General features: G+C 34.7%; 1 protein-coding gene across 5 annotated transcripts in view; it reads right to left on the bottom strand.

Annotated features, from left to right (window-relative positions):
- The window catches only part of PHF14 (PHD finger protein 14), a 159901-nt gene that overhangs the window by 118164 nt on the left and 22287 nt on the right, over positions 1 to 19450 (bottom strand). For all 5 annotated transcript variants that reach the window (XM_053938971.1, XM_053938980.1, XM_053938986.1 and 2 more), the window contains 7 exons: positions 14636 to 14795; positions 9094 to 9205; positions 6660 to 6797; positions 4944 to 5090; positions 2096 to 2366; positions 1419 to 1525; positions 5 to 100 (listed from right to left, as the gene is read on the bottom strand). In XM_053938971.1, coding sequence (XP_053794946.1) covers positions 5 to 100; positions 1419 to 1525; positions 2096 to 2366; positions 4944 to 5090; positions 6660 to 6797; positions 9094 to 9205; positions 14636 to 14795 — 1031 coding nt within the window. The remainder of the gene's footprint in view (positions 1 to 4; positions 101 to 1418; positions 1526 to 2095; positions 2367 to 4943; positions 5091 to 6659; positions 6798 to 9093; positions 9206 to 14635; positions 14796 to 19450) is intronic.

Below are 19450 nucleotides of genomic sequence, written 5' to 3'. Positions count from 1 at the left end.
CAACCTGTCCAATGATTCTACCCAGCAGAGCCCAAATTCCTTGCCCCTCATTTCGCAGTTTTCCATTCATATTCTGCAGCTCTTCCAAGGACTCACACAGCTGAAAATTTAAAGAAAAAAAATAGGCAACAGGAATGAAAATCCATTAAGAGTTATTAAGTAAAATTTACTCAGCCTCTTAGTTATCAAGGGTGCATTAATTTATTATGGGATTAGAAAAACAATGAAACACATATCAATATAGCTGAGATCAGTAAAACCATTCATTAATTTAACAGAAGCAAAACAAGAACCCAGAGCAACCACTTGTTTTGTAAAGACCTGAAGTATTTCAGCATGGACATAAGGTTTCATAAAGTCAAATGGAAAGCAAAACTAAAACACAGGAACATCTTATATGTGATGTCCACACTACTTAGGCAGCAAGATTGTAACAAGCGAGCATATAAATGAATCAAAATTCTCTTCTACCACACCACAGAAAGAGAAAATTTAAAACTAAAGGCTGTAAGAAAAAAAAAAAAAAAAAAAAAAAAAGTGTTTCTTTTTCTTCTGGAAGGAATTGTTAGGTTGTGTATTTTGGGAAGAAACTCTTAATTTGGTTAAAAGCCTCGGGCACAATTTATTTTCCCTTTATCATCTCTGGGCAGTTCACAAGGATCTGCTGCTACATTTTCCATATGTTCTCACTTAAAACACATACCAAACAGTTTAGGAATTAATAGTAACACCATTTTTTGTCATCATTAACTATCACTTAATAGGCTGCTGAATTCAGCAAGAACTGCAGCATGTCATCTGTCACAAAAGGTACAGTATATCTATGTTTCAAAAATGCAGAAAGTTTTTTTTTAATCATAATGATGAGTTAATAAAAAATTACATTAGCAATATTTTGGGACAGCAAAGCCATCATTTATGGGTATCAAATTTGTTATACCCTAAAAAGCATGCAGAGGACACTGTGGATGTTTCAATACTGGTTATTTCTGTCTGAAAAATTAGTCAACTCATTAAACCTAAGCCCTACTGGCCTGCAGTTGACATAAATAAATAAATAACACTCTTGAGTATCATAGATGGCCAGTTATTGAGTTATCAGTTACAAGCAGAGAATCATGCAGGTTCAAACAGGTCCATTTGCAATTTGTTTCTGGAGCTCTCAGTAGGGCCAGTTAAAGAACTTGTGTCCAGTCAACATACCACATTTTAGAAATTGATATTACTTGTATGGGAGAAGACAGACTACTGAATATTTTTAAAAGAAAAAATACGTCTTTAAATATTACTTTTAAAAGATCAATAGTTTGCATCTTACATTTTCCTCTGAATTTTTTTCCATGGAAAGAAAAATTCTATCGAAGTTAATAGCAGCAATACTAAAATGGTACAAGGGTTTATCACCCCTTTTTCTTTACCTTATTATACTCCACATGAAGCTTTTCTTGCTCATTTTCTAACTTATCTTTGATGTTCTTCTGTTCAGCCATATTCTCCTGAATTTGAATCATGCGCATATTTCTCTCTATTTAAAAGAAAACTGTATTATTTCCTATTCTTAAATATACATTTTCAAGTTTTATGCACTAAAAAAAAGTGATGCAATCTAAAGTAAAAAACTATAACAATACAAAGACACAAAACTATGGTCTAGAGGTTTAATAGACACACTGAGTAGAACGAATAGTCATAACATTTGTATTTTGCTGCATAGATATTGTAGTTGTTTAAAAGATTAATTTTGATCAGCATCTAGCAAAGAGTAAAAAGTCATGCTATTCCACATAGAAATGGAGGAGAAATTAAGGAAAAAATATTATACCAGAAGTTACCTAATCCCTTCTTAAAGACAGTTTAGTCTCTGTTTATATTTGAAAGATTTTGTTATTTTCTGAAGTGTCTTAAAAAAACTTTCTCTGTAAACAGAGACTCCAAGCAATAATATACCTGACCTAAAATTAAGTCATAATCCACATTTATCTACTATAAATAATTAAATAGAACTAAAATAAAAAAGCCAATGAAACAGCATAGCACAAAGCAGCACAATGGTACCTTTTCATTGAGAAAAAAAATAAGCCATTTTCACCCTTACCAAGGTAATAATTCACAAAGTCAGCAGTGAGAGCTGGTTGTTTATGTTTTCTTCTTCCATCAACACTGGAACTTGTATCTGAAGTATCCACTGGAAAAATATCTGTGCTAATTCCCATCAGCTCAGCTTTGCGCATGAGCTTCCGTATGGCCGAAGCGCTGCTCGTGAGCGGCCGCGGCAGCTTCTCCCTGGGAACCCAGGCCTGGGGCCTGGTGGTGCGTGCCAGCTCTGCCTTGGCACGATACTGCTGGAGCCTGGCATTGATTCGAGCCTGCAATGAAGAATTCCACAAATTAAAAACATCAAGGAACGATTCAAAATTAGTTTTGAGTTGTAATTTGGAACACATCTGCATTTTATTTTCATTTTAAAAGCTGTACAATCTAATCGATACCATTTTCAGTCCGGAACTCTGCAACTCAAGAAACAGATGTTGATACAGACATTCCATTTTACTTCAAAGTGCACACACAAATGACACTATCCTTTCAATAGGTTTTGGAGCTATGTAAACATTTCTTGATGAGATTTCCCCATTGATGAAAGCAACAGATGACTGCCGGCTTTGAGACAACCCCTTCTAATAATGATAATTTTATGGGACTGTGAAAACTCACTACTGGTAGAAGCTTTGGTTGACCTACCACATATGCATTTAGATACACATTAAATTGATATTTATGTGAGCAACAGAAGTTGATGAAGAGTGTTTGTACCATATTTACCATACTTTTGCACAACTCCTTTCTCAATGCCACTTCTCTTTATAAATGTTAATCTTGCTGATTATAATTTGTCAAGAAACAACCCAAACAGAAGTGAAGCAGACAAGAGAAGCTCGCAATGTATATTGTTGATGACATCTGTATATTTGTGACCATCTGGGAGATCTACCCCAGAAGATCAAGCTGTTACTGACAGTTGGAAAACGCTGTCTTGAGGGAACTCTATGAAGTGGCAATTCTGGCAGAAACTGACATCAACATACAAATCTTCAGAGGCAAAACTCCAGCTGACTATCAGCTAGAAGCTGTTTACCTGCTGCACAAAGAAGAAACTAAACTAATGTGACTGCCTCACCATATGGTGTAAGATACTCCTGAGACAAAAGCAAAAGGTGTGCATATACATACACACTATGGTTAAGGAACATCTCTGATTTCAAACAGAATCATTGAAGGTAGTACTGCAGACAGTTTAACAGATTACCTTACTAGGTCTTGAACATGAATGACCAAGAAACAAAGCAAATATAGCTTACAGACCAGCTCTGACCCCAATGGCTTTTTTCTTGGACCCATAGCAGCAGGCAACAGGTCCACCTACAGTCACTGCTGTACAATACCAAAGCCACCAACAGTGAAAACATGTGGTTGTACAAAACGTATGCAAGTCATCATACTTGTATCAAGGTGCCCATGACACCACACCAAGTAACTCCACCTGTAGTTTTCAAAAGTCATTCTTCAGTTTCAAAAAATTTAATCTAAATAATTTAGATTAAAAAATCGCAGGGTCTTGGTTTGGGTAAAACAGGAGAGAGAAAGGGAAATGCTGGGAATTTACCAGCATTATCAGCACTGCTTAATACATGCCCAAAAAACAGATCTAATAAGCCCTGCTGGATCCAAACTGATATTGCAAAACCAGCACTTACCATTCTATTGGGCAGTGTTCATCTTATTATAATGTCTCCACTACACAGGTGCATTTTACATAACTGAGAGCAGAGTATATTCAGCAAGAATTATGAAACCAGTCAAGCTACATGAAGTTCAATACCCCATAAAATATTTTATTCACAATCCTTCTACAGTACGAATTTGCTCTTGCTCATTCTCAACAGCACAGGTAATTTTAAACTAATATTCTCCTATTCAAAGATCTCTGAAGAACTGGAAAGGCAAGATTTTTTAAAATAACAAGTTTGATAATATGAAACAGTATTTTCTTATCATTACACTATAATTCTCACTTCAGAAAAAAAGGAGATAGTCCTCTCCCATAAATTATTTCCATTATTTACAGCATCTGCTGCTTTCTACAAATAAATCAGGCAGGTTTTTTGTTTAGGTAACAAGCTGCTTTTCTGCACAGGTGTGATTTTTCCATGGAGTGCAGTTCAGTCTAAGCAATGAAGCAAACTATGCTAGAAATTGCTCAGAATCAGAAAAAATAAATAAAGGACACACATTGAAACATGAAAGTATGCAGATACCCTCAGAGCGATAGAAACCTTTGTATCAACAGGACTTTTATCAGTTGAGCTTCTGCAATAACTAAGTTTTAAATGGATCTGTCACTAGACAGGGATATAAACTTGCCTAAGGCTTTCAGACAACTCCCACGCAGTAGCAGAGACTCACTTCTTTGCATACATTTTTTTTTTTCCTAGGAAGTCTTTACTATCAAACACCTGGCACACAGAATTCCACTTAGACCTATAAAATTGGAAATTTAGACAGAAATAGAAATGCCTAATTTTTTCTGGCCTTTTTTCTTCAGAATCTTGAAGAAAATGTTAAACAAAATCTATGAATTACAATGAATAAGTAATTACCAATTTTTAACCTCCAAACCAAAGTAATATTTTTCAATTCAGACAAGCACAGATATTTGATATTTATTGAAATAGATATATAAAATATTATGAGATATAATTATATCATATATAGAGATAATTATTCTTAGAGACCAAACCCTACAAACAGTTCAGTGCGCTGGTAAATGGCCATGCACTATTCCACATTTGATTTTCTACTATAATAACACTTTTACCTTCTCTTAATTTCCGTCTTATTTAACGTGGATTATTAATACAGCGGCATTTGTGTCACGAATACAATACCTGAGCTTCTGGTGAAAGCTGCTTTTCTCTTTCCTGCAAGGACATTTTACAGTAAGATTGTAAAGCCAAGTAGTTCTTCCGCTTCCATTTTCTGTCTAACCTGTCTGCATGCTGTTTACAATAAGCAAAAAAAGGGTCAGCTATATCCTGTTTCAGAAAAAACAAAGGGGAAGGAATGAAAATAGAGTGAGACAAAGTAAGGCCAAAGGGCTCTGAACAGCACAAACATTCTGGCTTAATAATTCTGAATACTATCAAAGGCAATATATTTAGTTTCTCTAATGTTTTTCCAACCATTTTGGTGGCTATACCCTCACATGATTTATCATCTCTCAGATGATTTTTTCCCATTTTTTATTCCATTATATCTGCACACTATCATGGTTAGGTTTATAGCAACTTTTAGCATCCGCAAATCTTGCGGGCAGACTACAAATATCTGATCCAGGAGGGGCCATGGTTTGAGAAATACATTTCATTGCCTTTGTACTTTCAAAAGTGTACAAACAACATCATAAATCTACAGACTAAGAAAAACTTAAAGCAGTCTTCATAAGTAATACAAATATTAATAAATTACCTGCCTATCAAATTTCCCTTTATTCCACTTAGAAAACACAGACTAATAAAATTTACTCTGACTTTCCTTACAAGCAGATTTTTTTTTAAATTTAGATTTTCACAGTGTGAGACAGCTTACTTCAAAAATTAGCCATGCCCTAAAATGAGATTGTGTGAGACCTTGATTAAAAATTTGACTGCAGACAACATGTAACAAAATTTTAAGGTGGAAAGGCAAGACATACACATGTCCAGAAGGAATTCACGTAGGGCATTTAAAGACTCAACTTTACACATGATCTATTAAGAACAATAACAATGAGGCAATGTGCTATCTTCCTATTTATCGGTCCAACAGAAGAAAGTATTTTGTGATTCCTTCATGAATCCCTTAGTGGTCCACTGTTTTCAGAAACAAAAGTGTCAAGATTGACAGTGAAAGTAATGTTTGTTTTTGTGTAACCTGTGCTACTTCCTAAGGCAAAAAAACTATATTGTGTAGCCATGAACATGACAGGCTTAATCCAAATGATACGTATCAGGGTGAAATTGGACAACCTAAACTTACACCATAAAAATGAATGTAGGAACTTAAAATCTGAATTGCTTTAGATCATATTACAGGGAAAAAGCTGTTAAGAAAAGATATTAAGAAATTATCAGGAGGTTATAAATACTTGCTTTTCATTGTGATTCCAAAGATTTATGTTACCACAAGGAAAGTCATATCTATGTAATACCATTTGAAGTAAATACTAGAAAACACACATGCAAAAGTGGCATCAGAAATGCTTTTAATTTCTCAAGTTTCCTATTTGGTATGAAACAGAGATTCCTGTACTACACAAACAGCTAGGTAAGTATGTCACCCTATGTGAAGTTCAGGAAATAGAATTCCTGTCTGTATTGACTGACAGTCTGTTAAGCCAACTTCCGTGCTAACTTTCTCTATCTTTTTTTCCAGTCAGCTTCAAAAGATATTCAGAGTTTGACAATTTGGTGAAGGGCTCTCCCTGTACAGTTTCTTTACCCAGCTTAGGCCTTGTAACCTACTTAAAAACTTTTTTCAGGACCCGTGAACAAAAAAGATACCATTTCAGGTCATCTCCATAAGCTTTCATTAGAGGTCTTTTACTCTATCCTTTCCATGCCTACCTCTTCTGCTGCTGCTTCTGAGAGGAGGCCTTCCTTCTGAGCACAGGTCACATGGAAATAAGCCCTGCACATTCCAGCATCACAACTAATGCATACACCAGTTCTGGCAAAACGAGGATCTTCACAAAAGCTGCATTCCTTCAAAAGACAAATGGAAAAGGTCACAGTAAATATTTCGGGCGCACTTTGACTAATATTTGATAATTTATGTAAAATATAATAATACATACATACATACATACACACACACACATATATATATATATATAAAATTTATGCCACATAAACCAAACTGGTAGGTGACTCCTGTGTGGTACAGAAACCAAGTATGTTCCCAATGGTATGACACTACTTAAAGCTTCCTGCTTTCTCAACTCCCACTCTTAATTTCATTTTCAACAACGGTAAAGTGCTTAAATAATTTAAACAGTATATTGGATGAGTTTTTATATAAACCTCCATGTATTGCATAGTTGTTTAGCAAAACAACTAAATACCATCAAAGTAATTCAAATACAATTATTTTTATAAACATGGTATAAAAAAAGCACCACTCCTCAGTAAATGTTCAACAAGTTCAGAGGACAAACAACAATAAAAGAACAGCGCTTTCAATGACTACAAATCATAGATAATTATGTACATGTCCTTTGATAAGCAATGACCGAGGAGTAAACATGTGACAGTGCTAAAACAAATACTCAAAAATCATAAATATCAGTAAAAAAGATCGCGATTCACTTAATTAAGTAACTATGGCTTCAGATATGTGCATTCTAGGCACAGTCACTTGCAAAACAATAAACTGACATCCCCTAATACGACCTGGAAAAAAACAATTAAGTTATTTTTCAGTCAGATAAATTCCTCAGTCTCCTTCACCACAATTTCAAACCAAATCCCTGTGCCAGCAATCTAGAGAAATGAGCAGATAAGCAGGAAATGGGAACATGCCCTGCTTGAGCAGTGCTGCTATCCAGTGCATAAAGATGAGCTAAAATTATACAGGCATGCATTTCCTACTTGCTGAATAGAGAGCAAAGCTGTCTATCACCTAGAGAAAATATCTCCATGCAGAAAGTTAAACAACAGAACAGAATGGTAAGGAAAACTCAGTGACTGAAGAATCTCAAAACATCACATATGCTACACTAGAAGGGCACCCTTTAGCTGTGTAGCTGCAACACCTAACAGATAAGAAATTAAATGAAAAACCCTATTATATTAAGCTGGTTTTGAAGGGGGAATGTAGCAAAATAAGCTGTTAACTTCCACATTTAATATAGCAAACACATTTATTTACATCTTTCCAACAGTAATGAGTCTTCTTCACCTGTACAGGTCACTTTCACCTTACTCACAGCAAGACAAGATGCCCAAATTCTTTACCCTGATCCTATACATTACTCACATTATTAAAAAAAAAAAAAAAAGAGTATGATTAATTTCAACAACAAATTTCAATTTGCAGGGTCTGGTGTGTTTGCCCCAACCTTTTACAAACATTTCTGAACAAGGCTAAATGCCTCAGCAGGCTCCTGATACAGATATGTTGTACATGGGCAACCCAAATCTTTTAATCTGTTTTATGTATTATATGCATTTGTATGTGCATTTTGCATTCATTGTATGTGCACTACATATCTTCATTCAGTATTCTATTTAACAAATAGAAAAAATTCAAGAAAATGAAAGTGACTTGGCAGAAATGAAGCTTTAGAGCTGCAGACTTAGAACCAACCACCTTCCCTCACGTTGGCCTTATAGACATGGCTTCTCCACACTGTCTCCATTAACCATACAAACAGTATTTAGCAAACTAGTGAGTGCTGTCCTCTGCCCACTGCAGTGGTTTTCTGCATGGTTTGTTCATGATTACTTCTGATGTGGACTGAAAATATTTACATGTAAAACAATTTTAACTTTAAAACCATATATCAGTTCACTTTGAGGGTCCTATGTTGCTGTGGATTTTGGTTAACACTGCTTTGGAACAGCCTGTTGTATGCATACTAGCTTCCATATGAACTCTAAAGCAATTCTTACTTAATGTACATCTGCCCCTTTCTTAATCAACTTAACCTCTCATTTCTCATCTTATGAATCCTCCTCACTTCCCATTCACATTTTGTCAATCTGCCACTGACTTCAAAAGAAATTAGTACCTCTGTAAAAAATCAGGGAAACTGGGCAAAAACAGTGACAGACTTTATGGAGAAAAGTGCTAAGGGAACAGATAGAAAGATGGAGGGAAGAGCAGGTAGGTTGTAGGTATAACAATCATTAACAAACTTTATCTCATTTTTAGTCCTTAACCACACTACAAAATTGCTGTAAATAAGAAAAATAAAGTTGGGAAGATGCATTTTATTCTATTACATGCAAAAATATAAAATACAGCCACTTGTTGCCACTGCATCTCTTCTAAACTTACCTTTGCACCATACTTGGAATAATTCATTTCTGTTAGTGTTACTGGCCGCAGCTTGTCAATATCTCCAAATGCCACTCCTGGAACATAGAGTGCACAAACAATGTGGACCCACCTAAAACAGCGGACAAAATTAGGTTACTATTATCAACATTTTGATCCAATATTATACTCACCATTTTCTGATTTCAAGGTGCCTTGTAAATGTTGCAGATGCTAGCTGAAACACTTGAAGGAAAGTACATTAAAAGCAGGGAGAGAGTGCCTATTTGGAATTCAAGAGCTCAGACACTGAACCATGGAGTAAGGCCTTTCAAAGGCACTGGGATTGCTCTGCCTGTCTGGATCAAGGGCTGGGCTACCACCACCTTTGTGTTCTAATGGCTCTCCCAAGGGCTCCACACACTGTTCAAGGAACATCAAAGGTGTATGAAGATTTTGATATTACTTATAAAGCTAAAGCAGACAGGTATTTTCATGATGTGGCAGGGGGCAGGAAGGGAATGAAAAAAATTATACAGGTAGTCACAGCAAGTTACTGAGCTCTGAGCATATAGCTATGAAGCACTTAAAACACAGCATCAGTCAGACTTTGCACTGTTAGTTACACCTGTTAGTATCACCAAAGCTAATATTGTTTTAAGCAACATCAAGATGACTTGCATTCATGAATAAACACATCTGGGTAGTTTAACAGAAAGGCCTATCTGAAACTCTAAAAAACAGACTTAGTTTACTTAGTTGTTCCCTTCTTCACTGGCCATAAAAAAACTAGAGTAAGAGGTCTAAATCTTCAGCACTGAGGAGCAGAAAATGAATCTGGACCTTAGAGTATAGTTATCAAATGCCACACAATGGTAAAGGCTTCAACCTCAAGACTGCTCTTGACAGGCACCTTCCTAACCTCCTGAAGCTCTCAGCTACCCAAAACCAGCCTTGCATCAGAAGACAAATTTTCCTCTTCTTCTTCTTCTTCCATTGTTCTCGTAATTTGGTATTACGATTTGGTAAACTTTCTAAAAGATCCAGCTCTCACTGTCACAAACCATCATTTAGCAACAAACTCAAAATCTGTTCTGCAAAACATGCATGACTCAAACTAACTGAGAAAAACTACAGCAAATAATCTTACTGTTTTATCAAAATTCAGGAAGTATTTGCTACTCCTTGCCAAGTCACCAGGTGGAAAAAAACTGTGACAGACAGAGGGTCAAGATTGCTGGTTTTTTTTTTATTTTAAGATATTTAAGAAAATGGCCTTTCAATTGCAGAGATTGTAGCTAACACTTTGAACCTATAAAGTCCCACATGATATATAATACAACTAGAGATTTCAGACATAACTGAGCTGAATAGCCTGCTTGAGTCTCAGCAAGTGTGTTAATTCAGCACTTTACAATCCTCCAGTCATTATTGTTTAACAGTAGATGTAACACTAGTGAAGACTAAATCTCTCTTCTGTTCTAATCAAATAATAGAATCTACTCCCTATATTCAAGAAGACTCATGATGATGTGAGAAACACTTCTTCCCTTGTCTCTTTTACCAGGGATTCAGTACAGACCTGTTAACACCAGCTAAAATCCACACCTACGCTGCTGTGTTCTTTTTCTCAATCTTCTACCACTGTTTAGCCTATCTCTTATCCCTCCTCTTTCCTTTGTATGTCAACTTAAAAAATGCAGTTATACCAGAGCAATAACATCCTGGATTCAAGTGCACTTAATTCAGCTACTGTTATTAACTAGCTGCTTACAGATGAGAGAAACTGAAGTTTATGGTTATACTATTCAGGAGCTCCATGTAGCCCTGGTTTCCCAAAGCAGCACACTTCTCTTCAATGGTCCTTAGACCTACAAGGCTGGAATTTATCACACTCAGATTTATTAAGTTTCATGTCACTTATGAATCATATATCCCAAGAGAAATTCCAAAAAAAGCAAAATATGAAAGGTTCAGTAGCAAGCTCAAAAGTACATCTATATTTCAGTCAAAATTTACGAAAGAAAACAATGATCTTTCAATTCACAAAACTGGTGGATGGACTATTTACTTACCATTTTCCCCCAAAGAGTCCAAGATATTAACTGGATAACAGAAAAATCCCAGTAACAGTAAGAAACTACTTAAAAGTCATTAAATCACTTCACTCTGTAAGAAATTTCCCAGTAAATCTAACAAGCCACAACATTGACTGATCCATTGTGTCATATCTGACAGTATTCTTTTCACTTGTGTATTTAAAACCAAGTATTTATCCTATGGTTAAATCATTCAGCTTTGGGATGCTAAGTAGTGAATTCCTTTTAAAACATATAAACTTAAAGCAATCAGAATAATGTATATATCACAAATATACATTTATATGCAAGAACTGCATTGTTTTGCCTCCACAAATTTTACTAATGTTCTTCACATCCACACAATTATTTGGTCACAGCACTGTTACTATAGGAAGAAGCAAAGAAAATTTAAAGATGAGTTACAACAACCTTGTCTTTAAACAATGTAGTACAAATATGGGAGCCTGCTAGCTGCCAGAGAACAAGCTGAGACACTCAAGTGTTCTGCCAAACTTCTTGCTGCTCAGAAAGGGAGTAAACCTTGTCAGTGGTTTTATTACAGCAGAAACAGTCCAGCATGCCAGCACAACCCTGTAACTTAATACAAAGTTACGTGCAAAAAACCAGACTCTTCTCATTAGTATATGAAAAGTACGTCATCTGTCTGACTCTCCAGAAAACCAGTGGAGGCACAATCTATCCCTGCAGGGGAGCAATGGAGCACCTGGTACCACCTCTGCCCTTCCATACTATATCCAGGAGTGGCAATAGCTTGGCCTAAATCATTACCATACTTTTATGTAAAAAACGCATATGTATGTGCTTAAAGGCACATTTTGGTAAACATTATGATTTACTAAACTAAATATCTCATTGACATAAGCATATTGTACTTGTTTTTAAAAGGAAGTTAAAAAAAAAAGGCAAAATATGACACAGAACGAGACCTGTAACCTTGAGATAAATAGAGTTCTTGTTTGTAAACAAAAACATCAAAATTCTGTAGGGCTTCTTTTCTATACTCTTCCTTTAAATTAAGGTGTGTAATACAGAACAAATTTTTATAAACAGAAGTTACATATCTCCACAATTATTACTCTTAACAAAAATCCAAGGTCTGGTTGGAGATTTTTGATAGTAAGTTTTAATACAGCCTACTAAACATACTCTCTGAAGTTCAATATAAAGATACACATCTACAAGCAGCTGCTTTCTCAATTTAATTTGCACAGTTTTTTCATGCTCCACTGGTGTATTTAATGCTGCTGCACTCTGTAGGAGTTTATCTATGATAAACCCAACAGCTGGCTGCTTGCTTCATACTGACCTTCTCAAAATGTTTTAGTACATGTCACCCAAGTATTGCAGTACTACAGATTTAAACTGCCATTTCTGTGTGATTGGCACACAAGTGCCTCATTTCTTTAACCACCTATATGTGAACTCAGACCTGAATCTTTATTAAAAAACATACACAAGTCAGTCAAGTTCACAGCTGAAGCAGCTTCAGCTGCTTTTAATACCAGTTCTAAATATTTTCCTGCTCATTTATTTAGCTGCACATGTTTTAGAAGCTTGTAATTAAGACAAATTGGGTAATCAAAGAAGAATAATCTTCCTTGTTACTTTACCATCCATTTAGCTTGGAGCAATGATGACAGATGTTGATTAGGAAGGAAGAAAAACTCCATACTGAAACAAGGACAGAATTTATATTTTTAGATAATAGCATTCTGAGAAGTGAAATTTCATAACTTCACATTTATACTTGTGAAACTGAAAGATTAATGTGAGAAGGCTTCTGCTGAGAAATTAAGCACCTCATTATTCTAATGATTCACCTTCCATGTATAAAGAGAGAAATTATTCCAGTTCAATTATGAAGAGAAACTGACTAGGTTTGGTTTGTGTGATTTTCCCCACTGATGCATATGGAAAATTTATTTTTAAAAGGTGGCAAGGGGATGAAGAGTGATGGGGTAAAGGAATCTGTTACTCAGTAGTCTCTTCCTGCTAATACATCAAGAAAAGCACTGAATTGGATTACAGTTAACTGAGTACAATGGAAACATAACGGACACTGTCCCAAGACCCTACCCCTAGTCTATAGTGCCCCCCTACCCTTGAGAGTGCAAATTTATAAATAATAATAAAAAGAGACTACAGAAATTTTCACATATTAATAATGTTAACTAGCAAATAGCAATTGGTATTTGTTTTTTCTAGTACATAACCTCTTCATCTGGGAGAATAAACTTATCCAGGATAGCAATATCATATTATCCAGCAAATAAAGACACAATAACAATAATAAAATATTGTGATAAAGCCCATTGTCACCAAGGCAGGTCTGTGCTTCTGCACAGACAACCAATGTAACAAAGAAAATACTTCCAGGTTAACTAAAAGCATACCACCACTTCACAAGAAAAAATGCAAGCAATTATTAAAATGTTGACTTATAATTTCTACTAGGATAATATGGAAAGTCATATATATAGGGCTTAAATTGTTTGCAGAACACAGCAATAAATAGGTTGAAATAAAATTTGCCAGGTGATAAAGGGTCTTACATTTCCTGTTACACAACTGACTTACAGTCTTTAAAAGTAATTGTCTTGCATATACAAGCATTATTATCAAAACAGAAAACAACTGGAAAAGCACAATTTGCTTAGTTGTGTAAAGGCTTTAAAAGGAAAATGTACATACACTCTTAAACCTACTACAGACCAGAAACAAAGATCTGAACCCTAAAAGTATTAAAAAAAGCACTCATACCTCCAAAGTTCAAAATTATTCACTACAAACCTTGACTCATTTGTGTAACTTTTTTTTAAAGCTTATGAAAAGCCCAGCACCTGAAAACTTTGCTTTTTGCCACACACCTGTAATTTATAAAACCACAAAGTGTATGAGAAAAACCTTAATTTTCATGGTCTATTAAAAAAAAAAAAAAAAAAAAGAAGCAAACAAAACCATGAAACCATGCAGCAAAACCTAGTAGCATTAAGCATAAACCAGACATCACTGACAATGCAGCTTTTGCCTTTAGTATAGATAATTAGTTATCATTAATATGTACATCTTAATTTATTTTCAAATGTGACAGAAATTGAAGACATCATGAGAATTAATCAGCTTATTCTCAAATTAGACGTGAATTCAATACTAAAAAGAAGTAAAGAATATTCTCAAAAATCAAGAATATAATGTTAATAATTCTAAAAAATCATAATATACAAGGTCTGTCTAAATACCTTTAGCCCATCTTCAATATAATTTTGTTATGCTACTTTTTCCCATTACCTAGCATTACTGACCCAGTCCTTTGCTCTAGTAAAATAAAAACATGCAGTTTTCCTCCCACTTACATCCTACTTGAAAGTCAATAGACTTGAGCAGAGTCTCTACACAGAAAAAATTCAATCTTTTAAAAGTAAGATGACATCAAATTCAAAACATCACTTATTCAGTCTTACCTGCCTGCATCAGTCTCCTTGAAGATTCCATCCTGGTTGGGACACAATTCACAGCTAGGTGTAACACCACATTTGCATGCATCACAAAACCAAGGCTCTGTGGAATTTTCTGAAGCAGAACTCATGATAGAGTCACTCTCTCCATCAACACCATAGCAACCTACACACAGGACAAATGGAAGATCAATACAAGAAGAGACAATTGTAGAAGCAGCCACTTGCCACCTATGACTTCAGAAGGAAACCTACACATACACAGATTCAGAGGATGGTTAGTGCAAAATTTACATTTTAAAGTGAGTTTAATTCTAAAAAATCACCTGTTTTATGTCATTAGTCACCTGTTTTATGTGATTGTATTAGATTACAACTGAAAAACAAGACGAAAAAGACTGTTTTACTTATTCTTCTAGCTACACTTGGTGATCTTTCAGACTATGCATTAAGAAGAAAAGCAAGAAAACAAGACTTGAAGCAACCAAAGACTAAAAAAAACTCAATACATTTTTTTTGAGTAAAGAAATATATTTCAAGATAAAGGCAAAAAGCTCTTCTCCCTGAAAATGAACATTTTTTGGAGGGAAGGGAAGAGTGTTTGGGTTTTCTTCTAGAGGTTCACTATGTCAGTAGAATCCAGTCAATAAATATGCACTCCACTTTTCCACTTTGCATTCAGCACGCAAATCAACTACAAAAGAATATACACATGAAATAAAAAACACTGTTTACATACTTTATGCGTTGTAGAACTGACCTTAAGAACCTTTGTGCAACTTCAAAACCAAAGTATAGTTTGCGGAGCACAAACTGACAATTCTGAGACACCACACTGGTGATTGATGAAATATATATATATATATATATATATATATTTTTTTTTTTTTTTAAGCAGTCTCATTTGTACCTGGTTGTAAATTATAGCTAGGCTCAATCATTCAGTTTCTCTATTCCTCTTCAGTACAACTAGGGTACTCTTTATGATTTCTAAGGCACCTATGCATGCTTAATTACCACCAATTTAGGAAATGAGTGTCTTTAAAGTGATTTGTTATCTAAATTTTGGACAAGAGAAGGAGTTGTATTAGTGCTACTGCAAATGACAAAAAGGAAAATACTAAAGCTAATCACCACAAAACTGTTTTTTTTCATATCCCACATTTTGAACATTTAGCTGCTATTTAATAAGAGAAAAAAAAATAATTGTTAACACTTAAAACAAAATAAAGACTTCACTAAAAAATTAAATTCAGCCATTTATCAAATGCAGCAATCAAGTCAAAATTTGTGCTTTCAGAGCCGTAAAATTACTCAATTCTGCAATTAAATAGCAATATGATTTTTTACGTTGTTTCATTACCCACTGGCTGTAACAAAATAGCAACAGTGCTCCAACTACCCTTCTGACAGAAACAGAGGTCTGCATAATATACTGAAACCACATTCAGAAAATAAGCAACACTGCAGGAAAAACTTAAGAAACGTGGTCTTCCATTACAGAATGAGCCTCATCAATAAGAATTATAATGAGATGACAGAATGTTTCTTTTCATAATAAAAAGTGTCCTAAAATGAAAGGACAAGTAATGTGCTGAAGTGCATTCACAGACAAATTTCATTAGGGATATACAAGATCATATAGCTCATGCATAGAGTCACTCCATTTTCCTTATAATGTAGCATCAGTTTAAAGCAACAATCCACAAAGTAATTTTTTTTATTTTAATAACATAATTTTGAATAGATGCCAGCAAATCTCTTTTCAGCAATAACAGTAATGTACAAACACACAGCCCATTGATATCATACAGCTGATGAATAACATTTTAGTAATTCCTTTTGACTTCAAAACATACTAACATTTTCTTAAAAGTACTTACTAAAAATTTCTTAACATTACAGATGCAGTAATACTCTCCTCAATCCACACAGCAAAATAAAATCAGTTTCTTTCAAACACTGATGCTTCTTCACCAACTGAAAGTAATTAGATTTGCTTTTCTAGCCTAAGTGCCATCAGTCTACTAAAATTAGAATGATAACCTCCTCAAATTGTCTTACCTTCATTCTGAAATAGTTGCTTTATAATACTTATCAGTCATTTATACCTGATTGTTTTTTATACTTCCTCCTAGAAAATGACACAAATGTGCTGCAAGTATTTCTATCCTTATCACATGTGTTGGCATTAAACATTATTTCTATAACAATACAAATACATATCCTTTTCCAAAGTGGGGAAAAAGAAAAAAGGTCCATATTTTTAACACAATTTTTTTGCCCCAATTTGTATATAAATCTTAGTGACAGCTTTAAAGAGTTTAAGATCTCTGACAGATAAGGAGGCATTTACTCTTTTACCTAACTGGTGTTTAGTAAGCTAAACACCACACTGTTACAAAAGGGGCGGTCTTTAGCTGGAGAAAACAGACTAGATTACCATTAATCATTGCTGACAAAAACATCAAAACAATCTGGTCCACCACAAAGCTGAAGAAAAGGAAGTCTAGCCTGTAAGACTGCTGCTGACCTGGTGTACAGTGCCAAATAAAGCTGCTGAATCAAAGCTGCAATACAAAACCTGTTGGCTCTGAAGCTAGGTTTCACACAAGATACTTTGTAATTGTTCTTAACTGATTTGTTTTTAGAGCCAATTTCAGCAGACTCCAAAGTCTAAATAAATCATGAATATATCATTTTAGAACCTTTAAAAATGCTGAGTACAACAAAGGTTCAACTTACTACTACCTGCCTTATTTTGCTATGTTGAAAAAATATTTTGTTCCAAATAACAAAAATATTTAGAAGTATTATTTTCATTACTTTAAAATGCATAGATATGCAGATCCACAGCTGCTACTTGGTAAATCATTCCATCCTACTATTAAGTGGTTATACTGAAGATAATTTAAAATTGATCAATCCAACTATTCTGAATGAATTACTGGGAATTGCTCGTGTTGGAACAGAAAGCAACTTAAGGGCTCATTTAGTAAAAGCAGCAGGAGGTAATCTTCAGGTTCCCTCTAAAAGTACCCCAATTGTACAGACAGTGTGACTACATCAGGCCTGAAAGGACAACAGGGGAAGGATACAGAACCTGTAAAGGACATGTTTGGTTCCAAGTATTATCACTGCACCTCTGACCTATTTGGCATTAAGTCAACCAGCTGCCCCTTTGACTAGAAAATATGATGAAGAACATCAAGTAACACTTTGCTTAAAATGTATGCTGCCTTTCCTTAACATTCACAAAAATTCTGAAGTCTGGGTGTTCAGAACGCCCCTAAGAGCTCCTTTTTAACTTAAGTTCATTAAATCCTCATGTATGTATACTCTTAGATTTCTGTATCATAACTCTATTTCTGACACCTCTTTGAACACCATTAACACTAAACAATAAAACCAGTTTAGTATAATACTAACCCATGAATTTAAATACATGAAATTCAAGAAGATAAAATTTTCACACCACTTACTGTTCCATTAATGCCATCTATATATTACGATTACAGCCAAGCTGTCTGTTGAATGTATGCCATTAGATACAGAAAACAAACTTTTTTATTCCCTGATTTTGATACCATTTTACTCTGCCAATAGCTTATATTTTCATGTGATTGTCAATAAAAATAAATTGCACACACTTTAAAATAGTTACATTAAAATAATTGTTCTGAAATTTATACCACTGAGAGAAAGAGGAACAGAGACCTAACTCTTTTCATGGCTGCAGCTGGTCCTCTGTTTCTCTGGGAAGGTAATTTTTTGCCAAACAGGATACCTGCATGCACCAACTACATCTATATGTACTCTGAAACACAAACTAGATGGTAAACCCTATGTTTGTAAAATTAAATGTTGTGAGATCACAGCATTCAAAATATATTTCAATCAATTTTTAATTGGACCAAAGTATAAAATAAATATATTAATAATTTAATGCATCATAAATTCAGAACAGTATTTTTATTTAGTAAATGGAGAGTACTAAAGTACATGATTTTGAAAAATGGATTTTTATACCAGACAGCAGCAGACCACAGTAAGGGGCAAAATTAAAATGCAAAAATATTTTACTACACTGTAGAGCATATGGCAACTACACTATTTACTTTTAGCAAGAGAATTTTTGACATAATCGTAATAATCATAATCTCTGACATATACTTCAAAATACAGTAAGAAACTAAGATAGGAGATGGAACTGCTCAAAAAATGTAGAACTTTTCTCATTTAACTCACAGCAACTAACCCAAGGACAACAACTGGCAAGCAAGCTACCTACACTTGTGGCACATGCTACCATGTGTGCCAGACATCTTCATCAGACACACTGTAATCAAGACGTCAAAAAAACTGACAACACAGTTGGGGGTGTCCTGTTATTACAAGATCTTAGCAGAAATGCATTTATCCAAAATGACAGACTGGCGTCTAAAGAAGACTTTTATAAAAAATGACAATTATCTTCATACAGAAGTAAAAATTCTGAAAAGCAACTCTACAAATTCAGTAAGAAAGACTTTTTCCCCTTTTTTTGTTGGGGGGGAAAGGGAGGATGTGACAGGGATAGGCTGATATGTGAAATGAGGACACATTTTTAATTGATGGACTTATTAATTAATTACAGGCTTTTCAAACTAACAGATGAATGCATTGTGTAAGAGTGGGTATGAAATTGGCATTACGCGTATGCAGTTTTAAAGGCAGTTACAATTCAAACCAGTTATTTACTCCACTAACCACAGATTTTTGGACACGTGTCTTCAGTGCAAAGACAGCTTTTGGACAAGTGATAGAGGCCATGCAAGAACC

The sequence above is a fragment of the Vidua chalybeata genome, chromosome 1 (assembly GCF_026979565.1).
Source record: "Vidua chalybeata isolate OUT-0048 chromosome 1, bVidCha1 merged haplotype, whole genome shotgun sequence".
Classification (NCBI taxonomy): Eukaryota; Metazoa; Chordata; class Aves; order Passeriformes; family Viduidae; genus Vidua; species Vidua chalybeata.
This window is presented reverse-complemented; position numbering and strand designations above follow the sequence as displayed.